Source organism: Neovison vison, chromosome 5 (genome assembly GCF_020171115.1).
Source record: "Neovison vison isolate M4711 chromosome 5, ASM_NN_V1, whole genome shotgun sequence".
NCBI classification, from domain to species: domain Eukaryota; kingdom Metazoa; phylum Chordata; class Mammalia; order Carnivora; family Mustelidae; genus Neogale; species Neogale vison.
The window spans coordinates 135008046-135034555 of NC_058095.1; the positions used below are offsets into that span (position 1 = coordinate 135008046).

At 38.4% G+C, this 26510-nt stretch overlaps 1 protein-coding gene across 8 annotated transcripts in view; it reads right to left on the minus strand.

The window, feature by feature from the left end:
• Positions 1 to 2934: 2934 nt before the first annotated feature.
• Positions 2935 to 26510, minus strand: part of TBC1D4 (TBC1 domain family member 4) — a 189106-nt gene continuing 165530 nt past the window's right edge. For all 8 annotated transcript variants that reach the window (XM_044249882.1, XM_044249874.1, XM_044249875.1 and 5 more), the window contains 7 exons: positions 24345 to 24503; positions 20004 to 20162; positions 17204 to 17448; positions 13080 to 13239; positions 10541 to 10710; positions 7289 to 7465; positions 2935 to 5277 (listed from right to left, as the gene is read on the minus strand). In XM_044249882.1, the coding sequence (XP_044105817.1) occupies positions 5044 to 5277; positions 7289 to 7465; positions 10541 to 10710; positions 13080 to 13239; positions 17204 to 17448; positions 20004 to 20162; positions 24345 to 24503 (1304 nt within the window). In that variant the 3' untranslated portion in view covers positions 2935 to 5043. The remainder of the gene's footprint in view (positions 5278 to 7288; positions 7466 to 10540; positions 10711 to 13079; positions 13240 to 17203; positions 17449 to 20003; positions 20163 to 24344; positions 24504 to 26510) is intronic.

Here is a 26510-nt window from a genome sequence, read left to right on the forward strand (position 1 = left end):
ACCAGAGCACTTGGATCTGGAGGCCAGGATTCCCTGCATTCATTTTACCAATGAGGACAGACCTTGGCTAGGGTTCCCTCCATGGGATCTACCAAAGCTGCCTGGTTTTCTTTCTCCTGTCCTTTCAAGACTAATTAATTCTCTTCTGATTACTCTAACTGTTCTTCAGCAATGCAAATATATTTAATTAGATCAGAGCCGAAGCTCTTGGATCCTGGTGCTATTCTATCTAAAGTGACCTTATAGATGAGAGTAAAGATGGTTGATTTTAAAGAATCTCATGACTCTTTCAAGAATCTTTTTTGGCGGGAGGGGCAGGTAACTGATGCTGTGACACTACTCCCTAGGCGGTAGTGAGGGTGTTCAGTTTGTCTTATTACACAGACTGAGCGGTGTTCTGGAGGAGTAAGCTCGTTGGAAGGCAGGAAGAAAGGAACACTCTCGAGTTCTCTGGGAAAGGAGCAGCCTGTCCAAAGCGAAAAGGAGGTAGACGTGAACCATTTGACTAGAGGAGGGGACAAGAGGGGGCCAGAGGCAGGAAACAAAGCTAAATGGGTTATCAAGGGCAGGCCCATAGAAGGCCAAATGTGTCATCTTAAAGACTGGATAATCCTGGGAAGAAAGAAGAGCCTGTGAATGGTTCTAAGCTGAAGATAAACTCAGGTGAGATTTGTGTTTTTGGACAGTCCCTCGGCCTCAGGTAAGGGGCAGGCCAAGTAGCAGAGGATAACCCACACTTGAGTAGGCACACTTTGGCATGCCCTTTGGTGCTGCTCACCCTGAAGTGGGGTTTGAGGTAAAACAAATCTAGTCCCATAATGGGGAACACCAGGAAAATGACACTGTACTACTTGGGTAGACGGGAGAATAGGTTTGCAGAGCAACCGGAGTGTCACTCCAAAAACCCCACTGACCATCGCTTCTTTTGCTTTTTCCCCATGTCCCCAGCTGATTCCTTATCTATCCTAGATCCTTTCTCTCTTTGACCCCACTTTCTGCTTCCATTTCTAAGTCAACAAAACAAAACAAAAACCAAGTAGTTCGGGGCGCCTGGGTGGCTCAGTGGGTTAGGCCGCTGCCTTCGACTCAGGTCATGATCTCGGGGTCCTGGGATCGAGTCCTGCATCGGGCTCTCTGCTCAGCAGGGAGCCTGCTTCTCTCTCTCTCTCTGCCTGCCTCTCCATCTACTTGTGATTTCTCTCTGTCAAATAAATAAATAAAATCTTTAAAAAAAAAAAAAACCAAGTAGTTCAATATCTGTGACATAGGACTCTCTGTCCCCGAAATGGGAAATGATCTGTTTAACCCACCAGAGCAAGGAGGTGAATGGAAGTAGCTGCAAGGGGCAGAAGTTGGAAAATGGGCAAATATTTTGCAGATAAAACTAGCAGGTTTCAGTGACTAACTCTGTCAGAGAGACAGAAGTCTGCACTGACTTGCTTCCCCAAAGGCCACTGCTCTAGATTAGGTACCCATCTGTCCATCCATCCACCCACCCACCCATCCTTCCATCCATCCATCCATCCATCCATCCATCCATCCATCCATCATCCATCCATCCATTTTGGCCTAGACTTTTATGGAAATCACCAAACCGCAGTCTCCCATTTCCTAGTTTCTGTCCTATGTAGAAACCGGTCTTAGATTAGAGCAAATCTGATCGTGTCTCTCTCCAGGTTACTGGGCTTTACTGGACTTTAACAGCTCTTCTTTCTCTCTAGGTAGAGGGCAAACTCTGTCACAAGGTCTACTAAGATCTTCAGGATAGAGTCTGTGTTTGTCAGGAGACTCATCCCTTCCTCTCCCCCATGTGAGCATTAACTGTACTTAAAGATTAATGAGTTGTGATTTCAGAAATATACCATCCTTTCTCATCCATCTCCTAATACAATTTACTCACCTTCTACTGGCTTTTCTAGATTCAGGTCAAGCATCACTTCCTCCACTTTTGACACCCATTTCTAGTGCTGCCAGTCCCTCCAGTCCAGGCTGAATGAAGTAATTCTCATCTGGATTACTTTGCGTACCTGTAACAGTATAAATTCTCTTGCTTCCTAATTATCCCCTTGCCACTTGTCTGCAAGCACATCAAGGATAAGGACTGTATCTTCTCCACCTCTCAATACTCAGCATCTAGCTTGGCTTACAAAAACTATTTGTTGAACGAATAAATAAAAATGATGGAACCAACACTCAGATCTAAAACTTCCCACCTTAGATCCAGTGCTTTTCTCAATATATCACAGCCAGTAAGAATGACACATTATGGTAGAGGACCAAATACTTTAGCTGACAGATTTCCTGTTCTAATCTAGCACAGTGAAAAATTGATGAGGCGGTCATAAAATGGGTAAGTGAACATGTATATTCAGAGACCATACTATGTAAGCCTACACTGACACTCAAAGTGTTCACTCCCTGTAATGCAAATATCTCATAAAAGCTTTAGTCCCAGAGTTAGCAAGAAGATCCAGTATCATTGTATTGGATTATAAACAAGCTTGAGAATATTCTAAAGATATATATTATATGTAAACACATTCACATCATCTCCATCAATAAGTATTTTTAATTATTTGGAAGCTAACCCAATTTTTAAAAAATTATATTTTTTTATCCTCTTTCTCTTCCTTGCTATCTATGAGGGGGCATAGAAAACAAAAGGAATAGAATGCAAATCTGTCAGTGTGGTTGGTCTTTTCCTTTTTATATTCAGCAGCCAAAGGCTCCACTGGGAAAGAAGTTAAAAATTGGTAACTAACAATGGACTTTCATAAATATTTCTATAAATTATCTTTGTTCTCTGATTCTTTAAAAAGAATTATCACTGAAGCAATTTTAAGTAGCAGTAATCCAGCCCATGCAGATTTTGTAAATAACTGTAACCAAGAGCATCATCTTTCCTATTACAAACAAAAACCAGAATGCCAAGGAAACCGTAGCAATATATTTATTGGAAATGAACTAGACATTACATTAAGTGGATGAAGATATAACAATGTGTAAGCATAACTGGTACAACATTTAAAAAATCACAAAAGAGAAAGAAAATTCATTTTCAGAAGAAATACTGTATCTGAGACACTTTAATCTCTGAACACCATGACCCAACTCATAATGCTGACTTTGAATATCCAGAATCAAATTTATTTGAAACCAGACTGAAAGGTAAAGTTTCTTTTCCCAACTTAAAGATTCTTTGACTACCACCTGTATAGCACACACATAAGGAAATCTTCATACCAGACAATAACCAGATGATATCTGTCATGTTCCTCATAGGAAAAACCTGTCTTACAAGTAGAGAAATTTGAGGGAACCCAAGCAACAAATCAGTTGGTGACCCCAACTTAATAGGGGACCTAGAATCTGCATTTCCTAAAACTAGAAATTACATTAACTTTACTAATATGATTTTATTTTCTTTTTTAAAAAATTGCCTGGATTAGAGGGCATGCTGATTTGTAACAAGGATCATTACATTTATACTATTTATGCTGAGTAATAGGGTAAAGGTGGGGGTTCAGATGCTGATCATCTGCCCCTCAAGATTTTCCCAAACCTTAAGAGCTTTGCCCTTCTACCCTACAATACACTGTAGCTAGTGTATAAAAAACTCCCTCTGAAGAAAATTATCCCAAGTAATCCATCTGTGATAAGTACTGCAAAAAGCAGTGATGATAAATATTGTTTGAAAGGCAAAAATGCTGCATCAACCTTCAGAGGCACCATCACAGAATCACCTCTGAAATGGAGAACTGCAGGGGTGCTCTGAAAATTACTCTTCTTCCATACACCAGCATGCATGAATGTCCGCTGATAAGCTGTGGGCTGAGCAATTTGGGAATTCTAACACAGACGTAGGTCTTAGAAGGGCTTGGTGCCACTTTCCACTTCTCTCCAATGGATTTCAACAGTTTATTCTTAAAACATTTCACAGTTCTCACAAACTTTCACATACAGGGGAAAGATGATTGAGAGCTTATTAGATTCAGTTCAGTCAGTTGGCCAAAAAAAAAAAAAAAAAGTGTCTCAACACAACATATTATCTTTAGAAAACCAATCATAATTTCCCTATCTTTCATTTAAGGTACAGAGAACTGAATTAGGAACTCCTGTAAGTGGGAAAATGACAAATCCTTGTTGTAAAGGGAGTCCATTCATGACTACAAGGAGTAATTTAAATAAGAAGTAGAAAGTTGATCTAGACAATTTATGTCCTAAATTAAATTGTGGAGGCCTTATATTTTTAGTCTGAGTAACGGTGCTGGTCTACTTTGCTGGGAAATGAGCAACATTCTCTTTCACCCTGAGCTGGGTGGGTGGCCTCCACTACAATGTCTTGCTTTCTCCTTACACATGTCCAAAATTAATGCCTAACCTGACTCAAAATGCATGTAGACACAATATGCTAGTTGGCACAAAGCAGGCAGGGGAAGAAGGCCCCCCACCTTCCTGAAAAACCCATAGGAGCATGATTGGCAATCAGTCATTTTCGTCAGATATACATAATGTCAGTAGATTTTAAGACAGATCTACATAAAGTTACACAAATGTTTCTACCTCTCCACTGTTGAGTGAAACATGCTGTTCTTTGGAGAAAAAAATACATTCATTTTTTTCAAGTATATTTCAATATAGAAAGATGCTCTAGTTTGTTTTACTACAAAGACAAAATGATTTCATCTATGTCCAAGGGGAATTTCATTTTAACTTCCCTTTGGTGTGGATTTCATGAAGTTTTGATTTAAAAAATTACTTTAAATATACATCTGCTCCTTTGATCTGAAAACATGAACTCTTTACGTCCATTGTATGTCTATATGTACATAGTCAACAACAAAAAAACCAGTCTACATATGTACAATGGCTTAGGATTGGCATACTTTAACGAGAGCGAGGTCCTCTCTCCAGGACTAGGGCTCAGCACCAGACTCCAGTGGTTCCGCCAGCTCCAGTGTCCAGCGTTGGGCCGGCCACACGCAGACGCTCCCCTTCTTCACCATTCTAAGAGCACGTTCTGCTAACGTTGGGCTTCTTCAATTATGGCTTGTTTCCTGTCTTGGCTTTGTTGTTAGGGTTGCAGTTGAGGTCTCTTAGCAGTGGTTCACAATTGGCGAGCGCATCGGCTGGCAGCAGCTTCCGGATTTGATCCACTGTCTTTTGATAAGCCATTTTTTCTTGTTCCAGAGTCCGGATTAAAGACTTCATTTTGGTCTCTCTGGTTAGAAGGTTTTCCAGACTGGATTCCAAGGACTGGATTTTAGCATGAGCTACCTGTTTGGGGGAAAGAAAAAAAGGCAAATATTTCCAAATCAAACATCTGAAGACACTGATTTATCAGAACAGCCACCAGACCTTACGTCTATTAACTGATCATATTGTATTTCGTAGTAAAATAGTATGTGATGCAAATACTTGGAACCCTCTGTGACATGGAGATTTCCCAGTTTCGCAAAAATGTAACTGTAGTACTGACAAAATACGTCTCATTTCACTGACTTCAACAAAAGCACAATTTTAAATCAGCATCCCACAGTGGTGGGGGTGTCACTGAAATCCCCTGGAGTGAGTGGGTTCTGGCAGAAGGAGAAACAGGAGATTTCTGATGCTGCCCAGAGGTGCTAAAAGAGGCTTTCCACCCACTGACTAGAAATACAGGGATTTCTAAACACATAACTTGGGATCCTGTCAGTTTCAATGGGTATCAGGGGTTTCTACATAACTTGGGAACCAAGAGGTGATGATGACATTTAACTGTCAATGAAAAAGTTTGTAACTATTAATAAAAGTCTATTATGACATAAAGCAAGTGCAAACCCACATTCCCTAATAAGGAAGGACTCAATTAACCACCACTGAAGGAAGCATCAAATAATAAGGGATTGTGCCCAACTGTTTTTTTGAAAAGAGTTGACTCTTTGTTTGAATAGATGTACAGTCTTCTGTGGGCAGGAGCTAATGTAAAGATGAAGTGTTCCTATCCTTGGGGAGCAGTTACTCTGGAGACCCCTCATTTCTAAGCCTTTCTCTCCTAGCCATTCTGGTCAGGGGACTTACCACATAGAAGCAGAGTTTTAGTATTCTCTAGTTTGGGAACAGGTGTCAGGCTGGGAGCTCCAACTCAGAACTCATCTCTCTCACCTCCCAGAAGATTCCCTTTCTAGGTCCCCTACACTGATTACTCTTAAGCCCAGTCCCTTGGAGCTTCGTTATATAGCTCACATCATACAAGCTGCAGGTGCAGAATATTAGATTGTACTAACTTGCTTATTGCATTTATAAATGTGCATTTATAAATAAATACATAGCATTTTTTTAAAGATTTATATTTATTTATTTGACAGAGATCACAAGTAGGCAGAGAGGCAGGCAGAGAGAGAGGAAGGGAAGCAGGCTCCCCGCTGAGCAGAGAGCCCGATGCGGGGCTCGATCCCAGGTCCCTGAAAGCATGACCTGAGCCAAAGGCAGAGGCTTAACCCACTGAGCCACCCAGGTGCCCCATAAATATATAGTATTTTATATTCCCAAGTAACTGTAAACTCCTTGGTAGCAGGGACTATGTGTTACATGTTTTCATTCGATTCTCTCAAAAATGCCTCCCTTTCTTTCCATTTCAGTAAGTTTTACTCTAGACAATTTGCACTATCCCCAGATTTCTGCAAGTGACTTCTAGCTAGTCTCCATATCTTCTCTCCCCATGCGAATCTGTGCTCATCAAGGTTTCCAGATTGATCTTTCTAACATACAGCTCAAAAGCTCTGAGAGATTTCCCTCTCAACAGGACTAAAGCCATGCTCTTCTGCTTGACACTGAAAGTTATCGACAGTTCTGCCTCCATCACACTTATCCCACTTTCCCCAATAAAAATCTTAAACTGACCCCAGGCTTCCCTGCTGCTCTGCCCCAACCCCCCACTCATTTCTCCCGCAAGTCCTTCAGAGTCCAACTCAAGCCCCAGATCCTCCGGAGCTTTCCCGGTTTTGCCTATTCAACCCCTCCACCCACCCTGAACTTAGCTAAATACATGTAACAACCCATAGGTATTTGACCAGATTCTGCTTAGAATTGCCATTTAAAATTTTGTGAGTGTACATTTTCTCTTTCAAGTGAGATGTAGGTTGATAATGTGCATTTGTAGCCCCAGAACATGTGCACACAGTCTGACACACAGACCCTCTGTCGGCAATGGTTCACGCCACATCACGTCTCTGTCATTCCTGGTAGAGTTCTGTGCCTTCACGGGAGGCAGTCAAGAGTTTTTCTGAGCAAATCTTTATCTCTTTACCTGTAACTTTTCCAGGAGGTCCATGTTTTGTCTTTTCAGTTGGCTGTTGGCCCTCTCCAGCTTCTCCACAGGTTCACTCTCCTCACAGGCATAGGAGGACTCCTGAAGCTCATCCTGCAGCACGTGATACTCCACCTCGTAGGCATGTAACTGTTTAGAAATATCCATCTCAAACACCTGCCATGAAAATGCCGTGGGTTAGTCCAGCCTTTAGTATGTATGCCAAAATACAGCCTATGTGTTGGTGTGTTTCCTATAGATTTCCATATAATAATGAAGAAGGGTATGGCATACCAAAAGGAGGAAAAACAGGTTTGACTATATATGGACAAACAGAGTATTTCTACACAACTGAAACATTCTAATAATGAGGCCTAGACCACTAGAGTAAGTTCATGCTCAAAGGTATTTTGCAACCAAAATATGCATCATCTGGCAACTCTCTAAAACTCTCTAAAAATGGAGCATATCAGGTAAATACTACTTACTGAGTAGTTCTTACCTATGTTAGAAATACCTGTGTTAGAAATAATCTTTGCTGATTAGCAAGCGAAATTGCATCGGGTATCTCTAGGATAAAGAGACCAAAAACACTTCTAATAATTTGTTAGTAGGGCAGATAGGACTTCTACGAAATATTCTTGTCCTGTTGCTAATCCATGTGAGCCTCTTAGGAATAACATATGAGAATCTTCTGAGGACTGTGCAGAGCTGTAAGGTTTAATCAGGGCTGCCCCTCTCTCCCAAATTGCCACCAAGCAGAAAGCCAGTTTGCTTAGAAGTTAGCGGACAGGTAATACCGCCTTAGTCTAAACTTGCAAAGGAAGGAGAGGCAGCAGCTGCCATTTAAGCAATCATGTGTACACTAACACTATGGGGAGAAAAGAAACCACAACAAGCCTGTCTTACTTATTAATCCTACTACTATCAGAGGTGGTCAAAACTGAGACTTTAATTGAATTGTCTAGAGAAGCTAGTCATCCCTCTCAAACAAACATTACTGTTTACCTACCTGGTTTGAAACCATGGGCATAATGAACTGTGGCCAACCACTAAAACTTATAGCATGGATCTATATTTATTAGCATGGAAAAATGTCCAGTACTCCATATATATTTTTATAAAACATCAGGTTAATAATAGCATGTATACTATGATTTCACTTAATATTTCTATATAAGCAAAGAGAGATGTGTTTAGTAGGCTTTCTTTCCTTTCTTTCTTTCTTTCTTTTTTTTTTTGCTTTTATTTTTTCCTTTATGCTTTTCTACATTATTGGCATTTTTCAATGACCATATTTTAAATAAAGCTCATCAAGGTCTCCTTTAATATCAACAGTTCATTCCATATTAAATCTGCTATAATTGTTAGAAAGATCTCTCTTATATCAAGTCCAAATCTAATGGCCTATAATTTCTATCCATTCATCCTAGCAGTAATCTCTAAAGCCAGGTGATTCCCTCTTTAATTTTAGAAGAGACGTGATCTGCCTTCCAATCAGTTTACCACTTCTCTAAAAGCACAATCTCTGGCTGCTTGCCAGCCCAAAAAGATATTTCTGAAGAATTCATAAACAAGTAGATAGGTAAATAAAAGCTCCAGTTTTCAGCTTACAGAGCATTTTAACAAATAAAAACTATTCACAAGTAGTTACAGAATAATCTGCTTATGACTTAGATTCTATAAAAAGAAACTTCTATATGTCACAGAATAAGAGTTCATGTTATGGTGTGAATTATAGTGTATACAACCTAATTGGTTAAATTTCTTCCTAAAAACAATATGGAAAAGGTAAGAGGATTATCCTTATTATTCTCAGTTTGTCAGGGAGGAAGCTGAGACTTAAAGAGCTTGAAACTTGCCCAAAGTCACACAGCTAATAGGTAGCAAGGCACCAAAATACGATGTCAAATTCCCTTTCTCTTGCTCTAAACTCTTTTATCTGCTATCCCCAGTGCCTCTAGGAAAGTGGTAAATTTTGTCAATGCTCCTAAAGTAGTCATCTACGAATCTTAAGCTTGTTCATGTCATCTGAGTAACATCAGTCTATAACTATCACTTAACCTAGGCCCTATGAAGAGCCAGGGACTAGATACATGGTGTACTGATTATTCATCATTTGTTTCCCAGATCCATTCTATGCCCTCATCTGGTCTGCTGGATCTGGGAGACAGACCCTTGTGACCCACATCCCCCTTTCACACTTTCTTTCTTGCTGGCTCAGGTTGGGTATGGCCCAGAAGAGCAGCCAGCAGGAGATCAGAAAGAGAAGGAGAAAGGGGTTGATCTTTCTTCCTTGTTCCTTCCTTCCCTAGCTCCCCAAAAGCACAAAACCCTCCAAAATCCCTTCCTGCATAGATCTGGCACTCCCTGGGCCTTGTAACAGTGTTAGATCCTTCCCTCTGTTATTAGTTCCTGGGCATTTAGGTATCCACATTTGGTTCTCTTAACCCTGCCCAACCTCTAAAAAAATAGCACCTTTGAATCACTGAAGACAGACTCTTTCCTGTGCTTCAGCCTCACAAAACCTCTGGATGAGTAGTGTCCTATTTGGAAGGTAAGAACACTAGAGTTCAGAAGATTAGGGAGATGTGTACAAGCCCATCAGCTAATAAGAGTTAGAACATGATACAAACCTAATACTGTCTAATTCCAAAGCCTGAGCTCTTGCCACGTGTTCTCCTTATATATTTTAAGACAGAATTAGTATTGCAAAGGTAAGTGGGTCTCATTTTTATTTATTAGGTCTTCCTAATTCTGTTAGCTCTACCTTCAGTCTTACCATTGGTATAAACTGAAAGACTCACCAAACATTCCTTATGTAGCACTGAACCACTTTTCCTGTGTAGAGCCACACAGACAATATCACACAGACAATATCACAAATTCCATGGTAATTTGATTTCTGAATAAAATATATCTGATCAAGGGGCGCCTGGGTGGCTCAGTGGGTTAAAGCCTCTGCCTTCAGCTCAGGTCATGATTCCAGGGTCCTGAGATAGAGCCCTATATCAGGCTCTCTGCTCAGCAGGGAGCTTGCTTCCTTCTCTCTCTTTGCCTGCCTCTCTGCCTACCTGTGATCTCTATCTGTCAAATAAATAAATAAAATCTTTAAATATATATATATATATATCTGATCAAATAAAAAATCTATCAAACAAAACTAAGTCTTCATGCTACTGCATTTAATATATAATTAGTGGAGAAACTGCTGCATGATTTTATATCTTATTCTTATCATTTTAATCATACCTGGGTAATAATTTTTTCCATTTCAGATGTATTCATATCAGGTAGTGTGGTTTTGAGAAATTCGACAATACTTTCAAAGTTTTCACATTCCATTATAAGTGTCTCCTGGCTGCTCAGCAGGCTGAGTGCAACCTTAAATATAACTTCAGTTCCCTGAAGAAAAATAATATCTAAAAAAAGAGATACAATTTCATTATCAAAATTATGCATCCACTATTGTTAAAAGCGTACTCTTTGTGCTAATGGCTTTTTGAATTTCTTGTGGTTGTTGTTGTTTTTAATTACTGCAGTGGAACCATGGAATATTCTGCAAAAAAATAATGGGTTGAGATGACTTAGATTTAAAAAATAATAATACGACTGAAACAAATAAACAGATGTTCAAGTATTTTTCTTACTTATTTGGTAATCTCAGATAAGGCCAAGGTTAAGAGAAAAAAAGGTTAATTATATAGCTATTTGTCTATGTATTTATAATTTTAGTGGCAAATTTAATGGAGATTAGGTAAACCTAAAGGTGCTTATTCAACTGATACTTGGTTTTTCTTCACGAGGGGAATACAAAAACAAATCAACATAACCAATTAGTACTATTTAAACTCTCATTACTAGAATAAAAAATAAATGAACCAGTTAATATGCAGTTAAACCCATATCAGAGCAGGAAATTAAAAAAAAAAAAAACCTTAAAAGAAAAATCAAAAGCAATATATAACCTAAATCAAAAGTTAGAAAAAAAGAAAAGCTACCCTGACTCTGAACTCCATTTCCTAACAAGTACAAATAGGCAATGGTTTTGAAAGTACTAAATATTTCTATATGAAAGTTTCAATCTTTGCTACTCTAGAATCAGTAATAAGTAAAAGTGAGTTTTTAAAAACTAGGAAACTGTGAACTTCTGCTCATGCAGCTTTCCCTTTACTAAATTCAAAGAAAAGGACTGAGCAGCTACTGCAGAGCTGATGGCATCAGTTATAGTCTCACTGCAAAAAACAGAATTGTGCAGGTTTGTTTCTTGAATTCTAATATCATGCTCCAAACTGTAAGTCAAAGAGAAATGCTTTCAAAGACTGTTTTATCATTTTGATTTGATAAATTATTCTAAGAAAAAATATATATGCTGAGAATAAATATATTTTATGTATATATATTATAAATGAAAGGATTTTAAAAGACCCAAGAATAGGAACCCAAACTCCACCCAAAAACTTAACTGAAGAAAGCAATTGAGTATTTCAATAAAGAAGAAAAATTTGGTGAACATTTGATTCTGCGCAACTTGACTTTGCTCATTTGTTGCACTTTGTCTGCAGAATATATTACACTAATACAGTGTTTAACTTTTTAAACCATAACCCCCAATAAGAAAGGCACCATTCATTGCATTCTGGTATATATAAACATACTACACACATATCTTCAAAACTGAAGCTTCTCCAAACATTTTTCCTATTTGTTATGTATACTATATATTTATTTTATACACACACATACACACACACACACACACACACACACATATTTTCATTGTATTCCATTCTAGCTCTTTTTTTCTTTTTTTAAGGCTGGTGATGACCTACAGTCAGGCCAATACTCACAATTTGACAAAAAGCTCCAATTCAGCAAAGGCACAGTTACAAATATTGACTGCTTTCACCATGGATACCAGATAAGCAGGATGTAAAAACTGTGGGAGCCCTTTCTGAGGTCACAGAGGTCCTAAACATCTTTAGGAACAAACCTCTAATAAAGAGTTTTTTTAAAAAATTATTTTTGTTTTAAAATAATGGACTTAGATAAACCTAACCAAAGACTTGTGAATAGATTTAAGGACCCCCAAAGGGTTCATAAACCACATCATAGTCTCTTTTTTATTCCTGGGCCTAACACCGGGATGAAGCAAAATGGGAATTCAGTAACTTGCCCCAGGCCTAACTGCCTGTGCTTAGTGGTTTTTCCATGAGCCACCCAGTCTTAGAGACTGGTACCGCCACTGCACTGGATGGAAGGAGAGTCACTTAAGCAGTAAAATGGGAATTTCAGTTATCCTACTAACAAAAGTCAGATTTTTTTAAAAGTCATTAGAAATCACACTGATAGAGGTGCTTTCACTGACCGAACCTGAAAACATATTTCTCTCTCTTTTGAATTAGTGTTGAAGGAGACAATAGGAAAAGAATAACAAAAACAAAAACTGAGCTAAGAAGGATGTGTACAAAAATCTGGAAAATTATACATAGTCCTTTTTTAGATTTTTGAAAAAGTGTCTTCTGATTTTGGGGTATAAATGAAAATAAGAGCTCCATCACAGCTCCCCAAATACAGGGCCCAATTCTTCTTTCCCTTTTAATGTCAATTTCATTTAAGACCAATATGGTTTTAAATCACTCTCAGAATAGAGCCAGGCACATTTATTAAATTCCATTAGCAATTTGCTGTTCTGTGTAACACGCGATAAAATAATTGGGCCACCACATGGCAAGAACAATATTCCTGGAGATAAGTAACACTGTTCCATTTGATCATAGGCATCTCTTACCAAAAACTCTGGCTACAAATCCTAGTGGAAACTGAGAGGCAAACAATGTGAGGAACCAGGGGGCAGCATAAAGACTGGGACTGATTTCATTTTCTTCAAGATGATTGTAGAGATCTCTGTGATAATCATGAAGGAGCCTGGACAGCTGGTACATTTGAATCTAAAGTTAATTTGGAGAAGAAAAATAAAATATTATGCATTTATCTGTGCAAAAAATAAACTAAATTTTATTACCTTAATATTTAATAACAAATTCACATATATTCAATACATGAAAGTAGTAGTATTTTATTTTTATTATGTAAAAGCTGATATTAAAGTCCAAGTTCACTTAACTGAGGTCAGAAAGCGAGTCAGTAGGAGTCCATCTAAGATGACTGAGCACGTTTGAAATGGTCATCTTCCCTCGTGTAGGAAGGCATTGCTTTTGGAATTTAATCAGAACTGTCCTGGCCTAGGACTCTCATGGGAGGTCCATTCTAATTTCAGACCAATTCCAGAAAAGCTTCCATTCAAAAGGATCTACCACATTTAGTTCAGATGCAGAGGTTGTCTATCTGTGCTGGGCCCAGCATCTGATTTAGGATGGAGCTCTGGCTTAAACCCCACCAGGCACCTGTGGTGCTAGGACACTGCCTGGCTTAGAATGTAATGGAGCCAGAAGCTTGAGATGGGATTTCCAATATTCAAGGTATTCCGGCAGCATATTTCTTTATGACAAAGGGGATTAAAGCAAAAAGTACAGTTGGCTGTCTCTAGTATTAAAAGAAGAAATTATTTCACTTGACTATGGCTTATTGGTATTTCCCCAAATAAATAAATAAATAAATAAACCATTATGAAGGCAGCATATGGCAATAAATAATAAACATATTTGTGAATTGTGCTTTAATTTACATTTTTATCCACAGAGTAACATACTGAGTAACATACTGAGTTCCTTGATCAGTTCTATCAGTTTGACATTTTTTGGTTTGAAATGTACATGGTACTTTATTAAAACTAACACAACTTGTTTCACTAGAAGATATCAAAATACCACCTTTAAATAGCTTTACAAAATGCATTAAAATAACCAATTATATTGTGAGTTCAGCTGTTGTTTCCAGAGCATAAAACTAAAAAAGTACGGTGCATAAATACAGCAAATTATTTGTTTGATCTTTATCTGTAACACATACCTGTGGAAACTAAGTTCCACACACACCGTAAAAGGAAAGAAAGGGCACAGGAAGTCACAATTACAAAACAAGAAGCTTAGCTTCAGTTAGACATAAAGGTTTAAAAGAATGTGATTATTATCTCAATCATGTTGGGAAAATCATATATTTCCCTTAGGCCATTTACAATTTAGAAAGTAGACATACTGGGCTCTATCAACAGAAGAATTAGTATTTTGGTAGCATAAAAATCAAAGAAGTCTAATTAGCAGAATAAAGAGAACATATTATAAATCACATTCTGTTCTTGTTCACGGAGGACTGTGACACAGAAGGTATACGTCAATGTTTTGTTTTTTTTTAAAGAACTTTTTCCTTTTCTACATTCTAAACTGGGGGGTTAGTACATTTCCTCCATCAAGGTAGATTTACATGAAATCTCTTCCGAAAAAGGCAAACAAAACCACAATTCAGTCTTCCTTCAAAGGAAACTTTAATGATAAAATGCCTCTGCTAAAAATAAATAATTCTTAAGTTTTTACAGTGTACATAACACAGCAAATCTTCTGATGGAGAAGGCAGAGCCAGAGGAGAGATGTGGAGAGAGATGAGAAGGGCAGAGAAGACGGGGAAAGGGGAAAGCAAAGACTAGAGATAAAAGACACAATGTTTTTACACTCAACACGAAAAAAAGCAACTACAAAACATGAGGAGACAAAGTTAAAAGAGACCTCAACCTCCTCATGTCACACATAAGGGAACCAAGGCCAAGACCCAGCAGTACCTAAGCTCACACCACGCAGGTGGTCAGAAATCCCATCAAGTGATCCAAGCCCACTGCTGCTTCCACTTCTGGAAGTCAAAAACACTTTCTGCTCCTGAAAGTAGAAAAGTGTTGTACCTCATTCTATGGAGCAAAAAGCTCTATCCTCCTGGAATAAGGCCCCCAGTCTTGCAGCCTCTACAAATACTGTCAAAGATGAAAACAACTTCACTGTCATTATTACAGACAGAAAATATTCCTTTGGTAGATGCAAACCATATAGTTAGAGTAATCCAATTTAAATTTATTTTTTGATATCAAATTGATGAGTTTTTAAATTAAAAAATCACTGCATTTTGGGGCGCCTGGGTGGCTCAGTCAGTTAAGCATCTGCCTTCAGCTTAGGTCATGACCTCAAGGTCCTGAGATGAGCTCAGCAGGGAGTCTGCTTCTCCCTCTCATTCTCGTCTGGGCTCTCTCTCTTTCTCTCTCTCACAAACAAATAAAATCTTAAGAAAAAAAAGGAAAATCACTGCATTTTTAAAGTGATAATTACATCTATCTTTCTATTTATGGACCTAAATCAAACACGACTCACAGGTACTTTCCATCCTTTAAAATTTCTGATATGAGATATCAAACTTATTTCTGGAAATCAGAGCTACTTAATTCTTTACAAGGGCATCAATGCTTCCTATCAACATGAGATATAGACGAACATTAGAAATAAAATAAAGCCTTCCATTGTCATTATTTGACTTGTGAAATGTTAACAGACCTATGAAGAGTCATCAGCTAGGAATCAAATCACTATATTTACATATCCTGATGAAAACCCTTCATATGAACTCATGTCTGAAAACCCAAAGCTGAGAGGAAAGCCCTGCCTATCCTCCTAGCAAAAATTTCATCTTAAAGAAGAAAAAGGGACCACTTCCTCTCCACTGATCTTCTTAAGAAAATACCACTTACTGTAATATTCATGAGGGGAAAACCCAGTCCTTTTCTGTCTATAGACTGGTACCTAAAATATTAAATGTAAAAACTGATCCTTGGGAGCCAAGGAAGAGAGTATATCTGAAAAGCATTTTTTAAATATTTTACTTCTTATCTACAGCATAATATTATAATGAACTGGGCATCTTGCCTACCCCATTTGAAGGGAGGAAAACTCTGACATTCCTCTCTTTAAAGTCTTCCTTTATATTTTCACTACTAAAAACTTTCTTTTGGAAGGTAGTGGCTGTTTATGATATCATATCTATAGATAAACTCTAAACAGCTTGTTAGAAACCAATACATTAAGATAAGTGGACTTTGAACTAGAAGGTAGGGGCGCCTGGGTGGCTCAGTGGGTTAAAGCCTCTACCCTCAGGGGAGGTTATGATCCCAGGGTCCTGGGATCGAACCCCGCATCAGGCTCTCTGCTCAGTGGGGAGCCTGCTTCCCCCTCTCTCTCTGCCTGCCTCTCTACTTGTGATCTCTGTCTGTCAAATAAAGTTTTTTTTTAATCTTTTAAAAAAATAAATAAATGAATAAAGTAGAAGGTAGAGCTATGTATACAGGGAGTCTGAAATCGGATGAAGATCACAGCAGCAGCGAATGCCCCACTTATAATGACTAAAATGTGGTAATGGTGCTTCCTCAGTGCATGCAAAGGAAAGCAGACTGAAGAGAGCCACTGACTCTAGACACTTTTTCCTCTAGAAGAGCGTATCTGACATTAAGATAAAGGAGGGGAGACATGGTAAGTAAGTTCAAGAAGAACCATGACACAGCTATCTGCAACGGATGCATTCACGGTAAAAGAAAAAACATTATATTTTTACACTGACCAAAAGATTTACAATCTTTCAGTTGACAGGTTGCGGAAAAGTGCAGTAAGAGGACTTAATTCTTTCTCCATCTCCACTTGCTGACTGAGGGGAAAGAGACTTGAATACCCACCCACTACCTTTCTAGAAATTGCTTATTTGTTCACTTCAGGAGCTTCATGGAAGGGTTTTTCTGTAGAGACATTGTCATACACTTATAGGTTTAGCCAAAGAGCAAATCCCACACTAAAGCCGTTAACCTAAAACACGTCTCTCCATTTATAAGAATTCCAAGACAGTGGGTGCAAATCTCTTTCAGTCTTAACCATGAGGTAGGAGAGGGCTACTGCCACCACGATTGCTCATAAAGTTCCCCACGTGCCTCACCTGCAGCGACATCATGTCAGGCCTGTACTGCTTGCGGAAGCCCTGGTCATACATGAGGAATTTCAGCATTTCAAAGGCCTGCTCTTCACTCATGTGCAGAAGCAGCACTCCAGCCACAAAGCTGATCCCCTGACAGTAACCCACTTCTTGGTCCAGCAGTGAGTAGGCTTTCAAGAGGTTAAAGAGTGAGAGCTGCCCTGCCCCAAGCTGTGCTGAAAAATAGGGGTGAGTAGGGAACGTCCTTCCTGCAGAGGAAGAGAAAAGAAATAGTTTTGAGATATCTGGATGCTTGGGAGCCAAAAGTGAAATTGCAATGTGGTGATTTCCAGGAAGAAACAAACATTCTTTTCTGGACTAGTAAGAGCTGCTTGGAGTACCCATCCACATTTGAAAGGGAAGCAAACATTTGATGCTAAGGAGCACATCTTTCTAGAAGACAACAACAAATTCACAAATGAATCAAGGGCGTGTCCAGGAGCGATCCCAGGAAAACAGAATATAAAATCTATTCGGGCTATAAATCAAGGCAAATTCTAAGTTCACAAAAAGTCCACCCTCAGGGAGCTTGGGTGGCTCAGTCTCAGTTAAGCACCTGTACTGCTCTTGATTTCGGCTCAGGTCATAATCTCACAGTTGGGAGATGGAGCCCTGCATCTCTCTCCCTCTCCCTCTAAACCGCACCCACCTCTGCCTTACTTGCACACTCTCTCTCTCTCTAAAAAAGAAAAAAAAGACAAGACCACTCTGACTGAAATCAGAATCTTATTAAAGGTCTCATATTATTTAAAAGGAAATCCTAGCAGTCCATAAGCAGATATAGTCCTGCTTTCCTGTCCTATGACACTGGAGGAACTTTTTGAAATTGTTTTGTTTCATATTCAGTCTGTTTTTCATGAAATACTCCTTTTCTCAAATATCCTCTGTTCTCTTAAACCACCTCCATGAGCCATATAGACCTCTTTCCTTTTTTCAATGTATTAAAAAAGAGCAAGTAAAGCAGAAGGTCAAGCTGATTTCACATAAATTCCCCTCTAAAATTCACCTCTGAGCATAAAATTACGATAGAGACAGCCCAGCAAGCAAATAACATCACTGGATCACTAACAAGCTGGTACTAAACACTGAAACAAAGCCATCTTCGTCACCAAAGCTGTGTACACTGGCACGGGGCTTTCCTTCTGCCACAGAAAGGAACGGTCTATCAGCTTGCTTGGGAAATGACTACTCTTGTCAGTGAGGACTTGTAAGAATGCCAGAGCTTTAAATGTTTTCCACCACACATGCTAAAAAGTGATCATGTTTTATTTTTTTCCCCAAGAACTGATAAGATTAATTCTGCAGAGCAAGAGAAAGATAGGAGAAAATAAGAACAGCCTAAGGAGACACAGATGGCTACAAGGAGAGTTAATCAACGATTTTTTTTAAAGTTACCATTTTATTTCATTACTTAAAATTGTTGTTAAAGACAACTACAAATGTACTCTCTATCCAAGACATTAATTCTAGCTCCATTTTTTTCCCGACCAGCCTTCCCTATTATCTGATCTTCTTATCTCCTTCTCCCTATTAGGAGTCTTGACTGGCCCTAAATGAACCATCCCAATTTCTAGTCTGGTCATCAACTTCTAGTCACAGAACCAGAGATCTGCGGGCATCCATAAGGATTGCCCATTTAAATGAGAGGATTGAGACTCAGAAGCAGAGTAATTTGCCTAAAACCACAGCTCAGTCGTAAAATCAGACAAGACTGAAGTCTTTAGTTTCTCTGTAAAATTCCCCTTTTCAAAAATTATTGACTCAAAAAACATTAAATGAGTCGGGTCCTTTCCCAACAATGGGATGTTTATCATCCTAAGGAAACAAAGATCCAATTTTAGTATATGTGCTGCCGAAGCGAGCACAGGAACAGAGATCCAAACCTGGTTTTGGCTAGTGATTTTTTAATGTGCCCTAATAAAAGGTGACCCCCAAATATAAGGTAATCCCTTATTTTCCCAAAGGGACTCGGGTAACGTATTTGGCCACTTCAAATACATTAACTTCTGGGGATACAGATGAAATAGTCAAATGCCAACATATAATATTTAATCCAATCAATTAGGCATTTTTAAATAATAAAATATATAATATGCTAGAGAAAAACTAAAGACAATGTAATTTTTAAAAGCACACCATTTTTACTTCCTATTAGTTATTTGAAATTCAGCATTTAATAAGATAGCTTTACAATGCTGTCAATTCTCACAAGTACCCATTCACATAATATTAGGACAGTTCATTTTTTTTTTTAATCCTATAGAGGTGTATTCATGGTTCCACAACATAGCCACTTATTGTACTGCTTTTTCAAGTGATACCCAAAGGCTTGTGTAATTTTTTGGTGCCCCTTTTAATCTATTCTAGGCTATTTTAAAACCAGTGTTGACTGAGGAAAATAAATGTCTATCTCAAACAAAAGTCAGTTGTTCAAAATAGAGGAACTGATAGTATCCGATAACATGACCTTTATAATGATTCAAATATAACACCCTTTTTGGGAGGCAGGTTTGGGGATGAAAACTTCATTCTGTATTCGACATATATGGTATCTTCAACCAGATAAAAAGCCAGCTTGCCCTCAAGAAAGGGCAATGTCAGCAGCTCTGCATAATTCAACACATCTTCTTTAGCAACACCAGAACAAAACAAACAATCAACAACAACAACGACAAAACAAGAAACCCAAACAAAATCCCCCCAAAAAACTCAACAAAGGGACCTACTGTCCACTTTTGTACAATAATCAATGGAGCAGACATACCCAAATCCACAAGAATAGCGTGCTGCTGAGCAGTGAGCTGCTTGAGAAGTTCTTTATAGGATATGTCAGGAGGTTGTTGTTTATTGGGCAATCTGTGCCTTAGACGATACTGTAAAGCTAGGAACTGCCAAATTTCTCCTCGTCGACTTTTGGGAACACCTGCAAAGATAAAAAAAAGCAAGGTCTTGAACTCTGGGATGAGGTTGTTCAATTGCAGCCGAGGAACTATGCAGGGCCTGAAAACAGGCTGCTGCGATGGCCTGCAGGCCACCCTCTGACCCACAGTATCATGTCCTGACAGAAGCACGTTTTGACAAGTATCATCCCATAACAGCCGATGTCTTGTAAAAGAAAACCCTCAGATAATAGTAACGGCAATGTTAACCTCAGCCAACACTGCTTGGGCACCTAATACAACACTCATCGAGGGCGCCTTGCTACTCAGCGTCGTTCCCATGCTCAGAAAACCACCCAGTGAGACAGGCCCTTACTAATCTCCCCACTTTCCAGATGGCCAGACAGAGGCAGAAAAAAGCTAAGCAACTTGCCCACGTTTGCGCAGCTGATAAGTAGAAGTTTAGAACTGGAACTCCCTGAGTCTGGCTTCAGAAACCAAATTCTGCAATCATGAGACGTATCACTGCCTAGTCCCATCTTTCGTTTGGTTTGAAGCTAATAACAAATGTTAGTACTTACAATTTCTAAATATTTGACATCAACAAGTAACCATGTAAAAGAGAATAAAATAGCATTTTTACATGGTCATACAAGAATGAACTAATAATAATGGTCAGTACAACATAAAAGTAAGACCAGAGTGCTCCAAAACACCCTCTGACAAGACAACATCCGGCCTGTATCATGAAACGTGAACTCTGTTATGCTTGAGAACCAAAGGGTATCACAAGCATCTCAGAGTATGCCAAAACTTTGTTGTGTTTTTGTTTGTTTTGGTTTTTCTTTCATATATTTGAGAGAGAGAGAGAGAGCTTGGGAGCAGGAGGGGCAGAGGGAGAGGGAGAAAGAATCCCAAGCAGACTTCATGCTAAGCAGGGAGCCTAGTGCGGGGCTTGATCTCACCACCCAGAGATCATGACCTGCGTTGAAACCAAGAGTTGGATCCTTAACCAACTGACTCACCCAGGTGGCCCCCCCCTCAAAAAAAACCTTTTGTTTATGCCAAAGAAAATGAAGTACGTCCTGGAGGGAGAGAATTCAATTCTGTATAATACAGATACCCTATTTCACAAAGTATTTTGAGCTCAGGTAAACTGGATGGGGAATAGGTTTCTGAGCTCCCAGCTGATTAAGGAAGGTTTAATGGCACTGATATCTTTGAACTTCAGTACCATTATTTGCATAAACCAAAAGTATTATTGTCCAAAAAGGTATAACTCAGGCTCACTGACATAATATATAAGGCCCTCCACAATACACTTCCAAACTTGTTCCTACTGTTGCCTTATGGACTTCCAAGTTTCCCCACTTGGTTGCACAGTGTTTTTCTATTCATCTGTTGTGGCTGAACCTCAATGCCATTCATCTCCTGAAGATCTTTCTTGTATCTCTAGGAGCAATCACTCCCTTCTCACACACTCTTTGACACATACTCTAACATCACCACATTAGATTAGATCTACACTGCATGTTTGCCTATTTTCCCTACTACCAATGGTGAGCTCCTTGAGAATAGCAAGCAAATGTTCATCTCTGTATGATGAAAACCCAAAACATACCTTGCTATTTAAACATGTGTTAGATGAATGAATGAATGACCACACGTCATTTTTTGGGTAACTTTCATTAGCCCATTAATTGAATCTCTAATATGTGAGTGGGCTGTTTTATTATCCATCCAATAACAATTTGGCAAGAAGGCAATTCACTTCAGCTAAATAAGTATTTGCTGAACATCTAACATGTAGCAAAGTATAGAGAATGGTACTAAGGATACTTTATCCCTAGGAGATGAATAAATCCATTCTCAGGAATGGATTCTCATTCGTTCATTCATCCATGTACTCATTCAGTAAATAACTTGCACAGGATGCTTCTTAGGTGCTAGGTAGGCAGTAGTGGGGTGAGAAAAACATTGAACAAATATATACATAAGCACAAAATTACGAATTATGATAAGCACAATTAAAGGGAAAGAAACATGAGAAAAAATAATAAAGTGAAACTAATTTGTTTTGGTGGAAGAGAAAAAGGGGCACATTATTTCTGAAGAAATGGTATTTGAACTGAGAACGAAAAGATAACAGGCTCCAGGCTGGGAATGTGGGCCACAATCCCTTTGGGAAGAGGAATGTTAGGGTGCCTGGGTGGCTCAGTCAGTTAAGTGTCTGCCTTCAGTTCAAGTCATGATTCTGGGATCCCAGGATTCAGCCCCAACAGGGGGCTCCCTGCCCAGGGGATAGCTTGCATCTCCCTCTCCCTCTGCCCTTCCCCACTGCTTGAGATTCTCTCTCTCCCTCTCCCTCTGCTGCTCCCCCTGCTTATGCTCTCTCTCTGTCAAATAAATAAATAAAATTGCTTTTATAAAGAAATTAGTTATTTTTAAAAAGGAGAGGAATGTTTGAACACCATCAGATGGGCAAGGAATGGGGAGAGAAAGGAAGAGTAAGAAAGATGAGGGGTGGAAATAAAGGGATGATGGAAAATGGGGAGCAGGTAGAGACGTAGGAAGAAGAAATGTAGGGAGAACTGGAGCATTCCATGCAAGACACAGCCTGGGACATACACTGGGACCCAGAGTGGTTCAGCCTCTCTGGAGCACAGGATACAATGAGTGTTGAGCCTGCCTGAGATCCCTTCCCTCTCCCTCTGTCCCTCCCACTGCTCACGCACACGTTCTCTCTCTCTCTCTCTCTCTCAAATAAATAAATAAATAAATAAATTTTTTTTAGATTTTATTTATTTATTTGACAGAGAGAGAGAGACCACAAGTAGGCAGAGGCAGGCAGAGAGAGAGGGGGAAGCAGGCTCCCTGCTGAGCAGAGAGCCTGATGCGGGGCTCGATCCTAGAACCCTGAGATCATGACCTGAGCGGAAGGCAGAGGCTTAACCCACTGAGCCACCCAGGGGCCCCTCTTTTTTAAAAGTTTAAAATGTATTCTATATGAAATTGAAAGATGAGCACCCCAAAACGTCTGTGAAAGTCATTCCAAAGAACGCTGTGATCAACATCTCACACACATTCTATTAACCACTGTTTTGTCCCAAATAATACAGTCAATGAAAATCTTTACAACTTCCATATCTTCAAGGGAAAAAAACCCCACATATAAGGCTTGTAAATGGAGCATCTTACAAAATTATTCCCAACTTCAATTTAAACTTAATGGTGCAACAGTTTCACACACTAATCATAAGCTTTTAAAACAAGACTCATTATCAGATTTCTTTGGCCATTTTTGGATTTTTATTTTACACTCATCAGTTCATTCAGGCCATGGAGATTCTCATTTTAATATCTGGGTCACAGAAATGCTAGTTTTAATTTTAAAATTAAAATGTTTAAATATCAGACCGTTTATATGGTAGAGAAGCAATTCAGTATAATGGCTGATTAAAAGCAAGCTTTCCAAACAAACAAACATATACGTGGAAGAAAAACTGACTGATTAATAAAAATGTAAATCTGTTTATGTATATATATACACATAGGTGAAAATATACATATATAATACATTTACACATAAATATAAACATTTCTGACCAAATGATGGAAGTGGGTCAAGTTTGTAAGTCTAAATTATTTTTATGGATGTAATCCAAGGTCTGTACCAATGCATTCACTCCTTCTTGGTAAACAATAATACAGGGCTAGGAAGAGCTGGTTGAAGAAGTCAGGACAATCTCTAGGAAAGGTGTCTCCTAACTCCTCAGGGACAGGCTCTCCATTAAGCATACTTTTCTTCCCAGTTGAGCCACTGACTGTAGTCAAAAGCAAATTACTTCCCATTTTTTATAGGCAAAGCATATATGCCTGAGCTACACAATCAAAAAATCTCTAAATGTTTTCTTTATAAAAGATTATCACATGGGCCCCTGAGTGGCTCAGTCAGTTAAGTATTGGCCTTCAGCTCAGATCATGATCCCAGAGTCCTGGGATCGAGTCCCACATCTGGCTCCCTGCTCAGTAAAGAGTCTGCTTTTCCCTCTGCCCCTCGCTCACTGCTTGTGCTTGCTCGCTCTCATTCTCTCTCTCAAATATATAAAATGTTAAAAAAAAAAAAAAAAAGATTATTATAAGATCCACCTGAAACTAATGTAACATTGTGCATCAACTGTAGTCAAAAAAAAAAAAAAAAAAAAAAAAAAAAGGATCCAGAATACCTTCTTTAAGAGAAACATGAATATCTTCCATATCACATCTGATTTTAGCTCTGCAGTTCAACAGCTTCTTATCCCAGGTTATTAGGACCTCCTTCTGACATACACCAACTTCTTCATAGTCCAGTTTAACTTTTCTGGACTGGAGTTCATCTCTGCTTGCTAACAAAAACAGAACAATTTATGTAAAACCCGTGCATTCTTAAAACACAGGATTTTTAACATTTTTGTTTTATTTGTAAAATCATACCAAATGACTTTCAGGAATCATCCACTAACATCTGACCAAAGAGTAAACTTAAAAAAAAAAATTGAGGATACCCGAAAGGTTCCCAAACTTTGAGTCATTTCATGTAAAAAAGTATCAGAAATAACTTCCTAAAGAGGTTTCACCCTGTATCTTACAGATGGGAACTCTGCTAAGCATGAAAAAACAAACCACGTTTGCTAGGCTATAAACTGCAATTTTTTTGACAAACGTGATAGCCTCAGAAGTAACAACTTGCATCATTTTCAACACCATTAATATTTTATATATGACATATAGGAGAAAACAATGCCTCATGCTAACATTAATTAGAGATATATTTGACCATAAAACCCAATAAACTTTTATAACCATTTCCAGAGTTACCAATACTGCCTCTAAAAACACTAAGCCATGTGTCCCTGTTCATATTTAATAACCTTAAAGAGGAAACTTCATTTCACTGAAATCAACACTACTTCCATTCTTTAATATATTAAGAATTCTCTCTCATTTGATAACCCAAAAGATAAGCCCAGAGCTCATTTTTAAAAAGGCCTCTAATAGCAACTACTACCTTAATGTGCTCTTTATCTTTAATAATTGATTCCAAAAGGGAAAATGAAAAAAAAACATTTAGCTGTTTTTTTCTTCTCTTTCCTTAGGGTCACTTTGAACAGGAGTCTCTCAGATCAACATGTACCCATTCAAGCTCCCCAGGCTCAACCCCTTACCTTCTGCAACACAAATCTTTGTCAAGCATCCAAAGTCCTCGACAGCACAAGAACAATAGCAAAATGAGTATTACCCTTAACTTAGTGTGTCGGAAACCATTTCAAAGAATTTAAATATCTTATAATACCACTATTCAACTAAGGCATAAAAGTTTCTACTTAGAAGTCCAGACATAATCAAAAGTAAGTTTCATTACAAAACTACTCCTCCTGGATACCACTAGATGGCTTTCTAGCAGAGTTTAGCTTTGTTTCTCAATATTTGCTTTATACTTCTGTATAATAGTCAAATAATTTTGTTTTCAAGAAGTAGGTTCATTAAAGCACATGATTAATATCACCCTATACGTAACTTTACTAATTTTTTTTTACAGTGGACACGTTTCCTTTTTACCCTGCAACCTTCTCTAGATCATTATTCATTTAAAATAATAATCAAGAACTGTGCCAGCTGTAGGCCCTGAGGATAAAATGCTGAGGAAGAGCAGTCAATGTCTGTCCTCACCTGGTTAACTAGGCAAACAACAAAGAACCATCGATAAATGATTACCCACTGAATAGAATTTTAATCAGCTCAACTATTTTTTGTCTTTGTTACTTAAGAAATCCAGAACTAATAAGGGTTTCTTGCCATATCTGCTAAATGTCATCTCTTGTCTTATCCTGAATAGGAACACAATCCCTCTCAAAATCTATAATAAAAGCTTGAGTGGGCATACCATTTATCACAACAACCTTTTAAAAGCTATCTCAGTAACGATTAATTGGGGTTTTAATTTTAAAGAAAAGAAGATTCATTTGCTAGAGTTATTTAAAACCTCATATACTTCCATCCTGCCAAGAAAACAACAATGAAGAAAATACAGTGTTTCCTGGCAAACTAAATATTATTCAATTTAAAAAGCAAATTGAACAGTAAGTCTAATAAGAGGAATCTTAAGATAGGTGACAAACACAGAAATGTGAATGCCTGCACAAAAAAAGCTTTTTGGAAGATAACACAATAAAACCAAGCCAAAGAAAAACCTAGATTATACATTTTCCAATAATCTTATAAGTCAAAGGGCAGACTTAAGCTAAATCATTCATTTTACAAATGTGAAAAACAAGGTCCTTTTTAGGTTAAGTGAATTGCCAAATATAATAACATGAATACATTTTTTGAGTCTGGTACTATCTGCACATCTC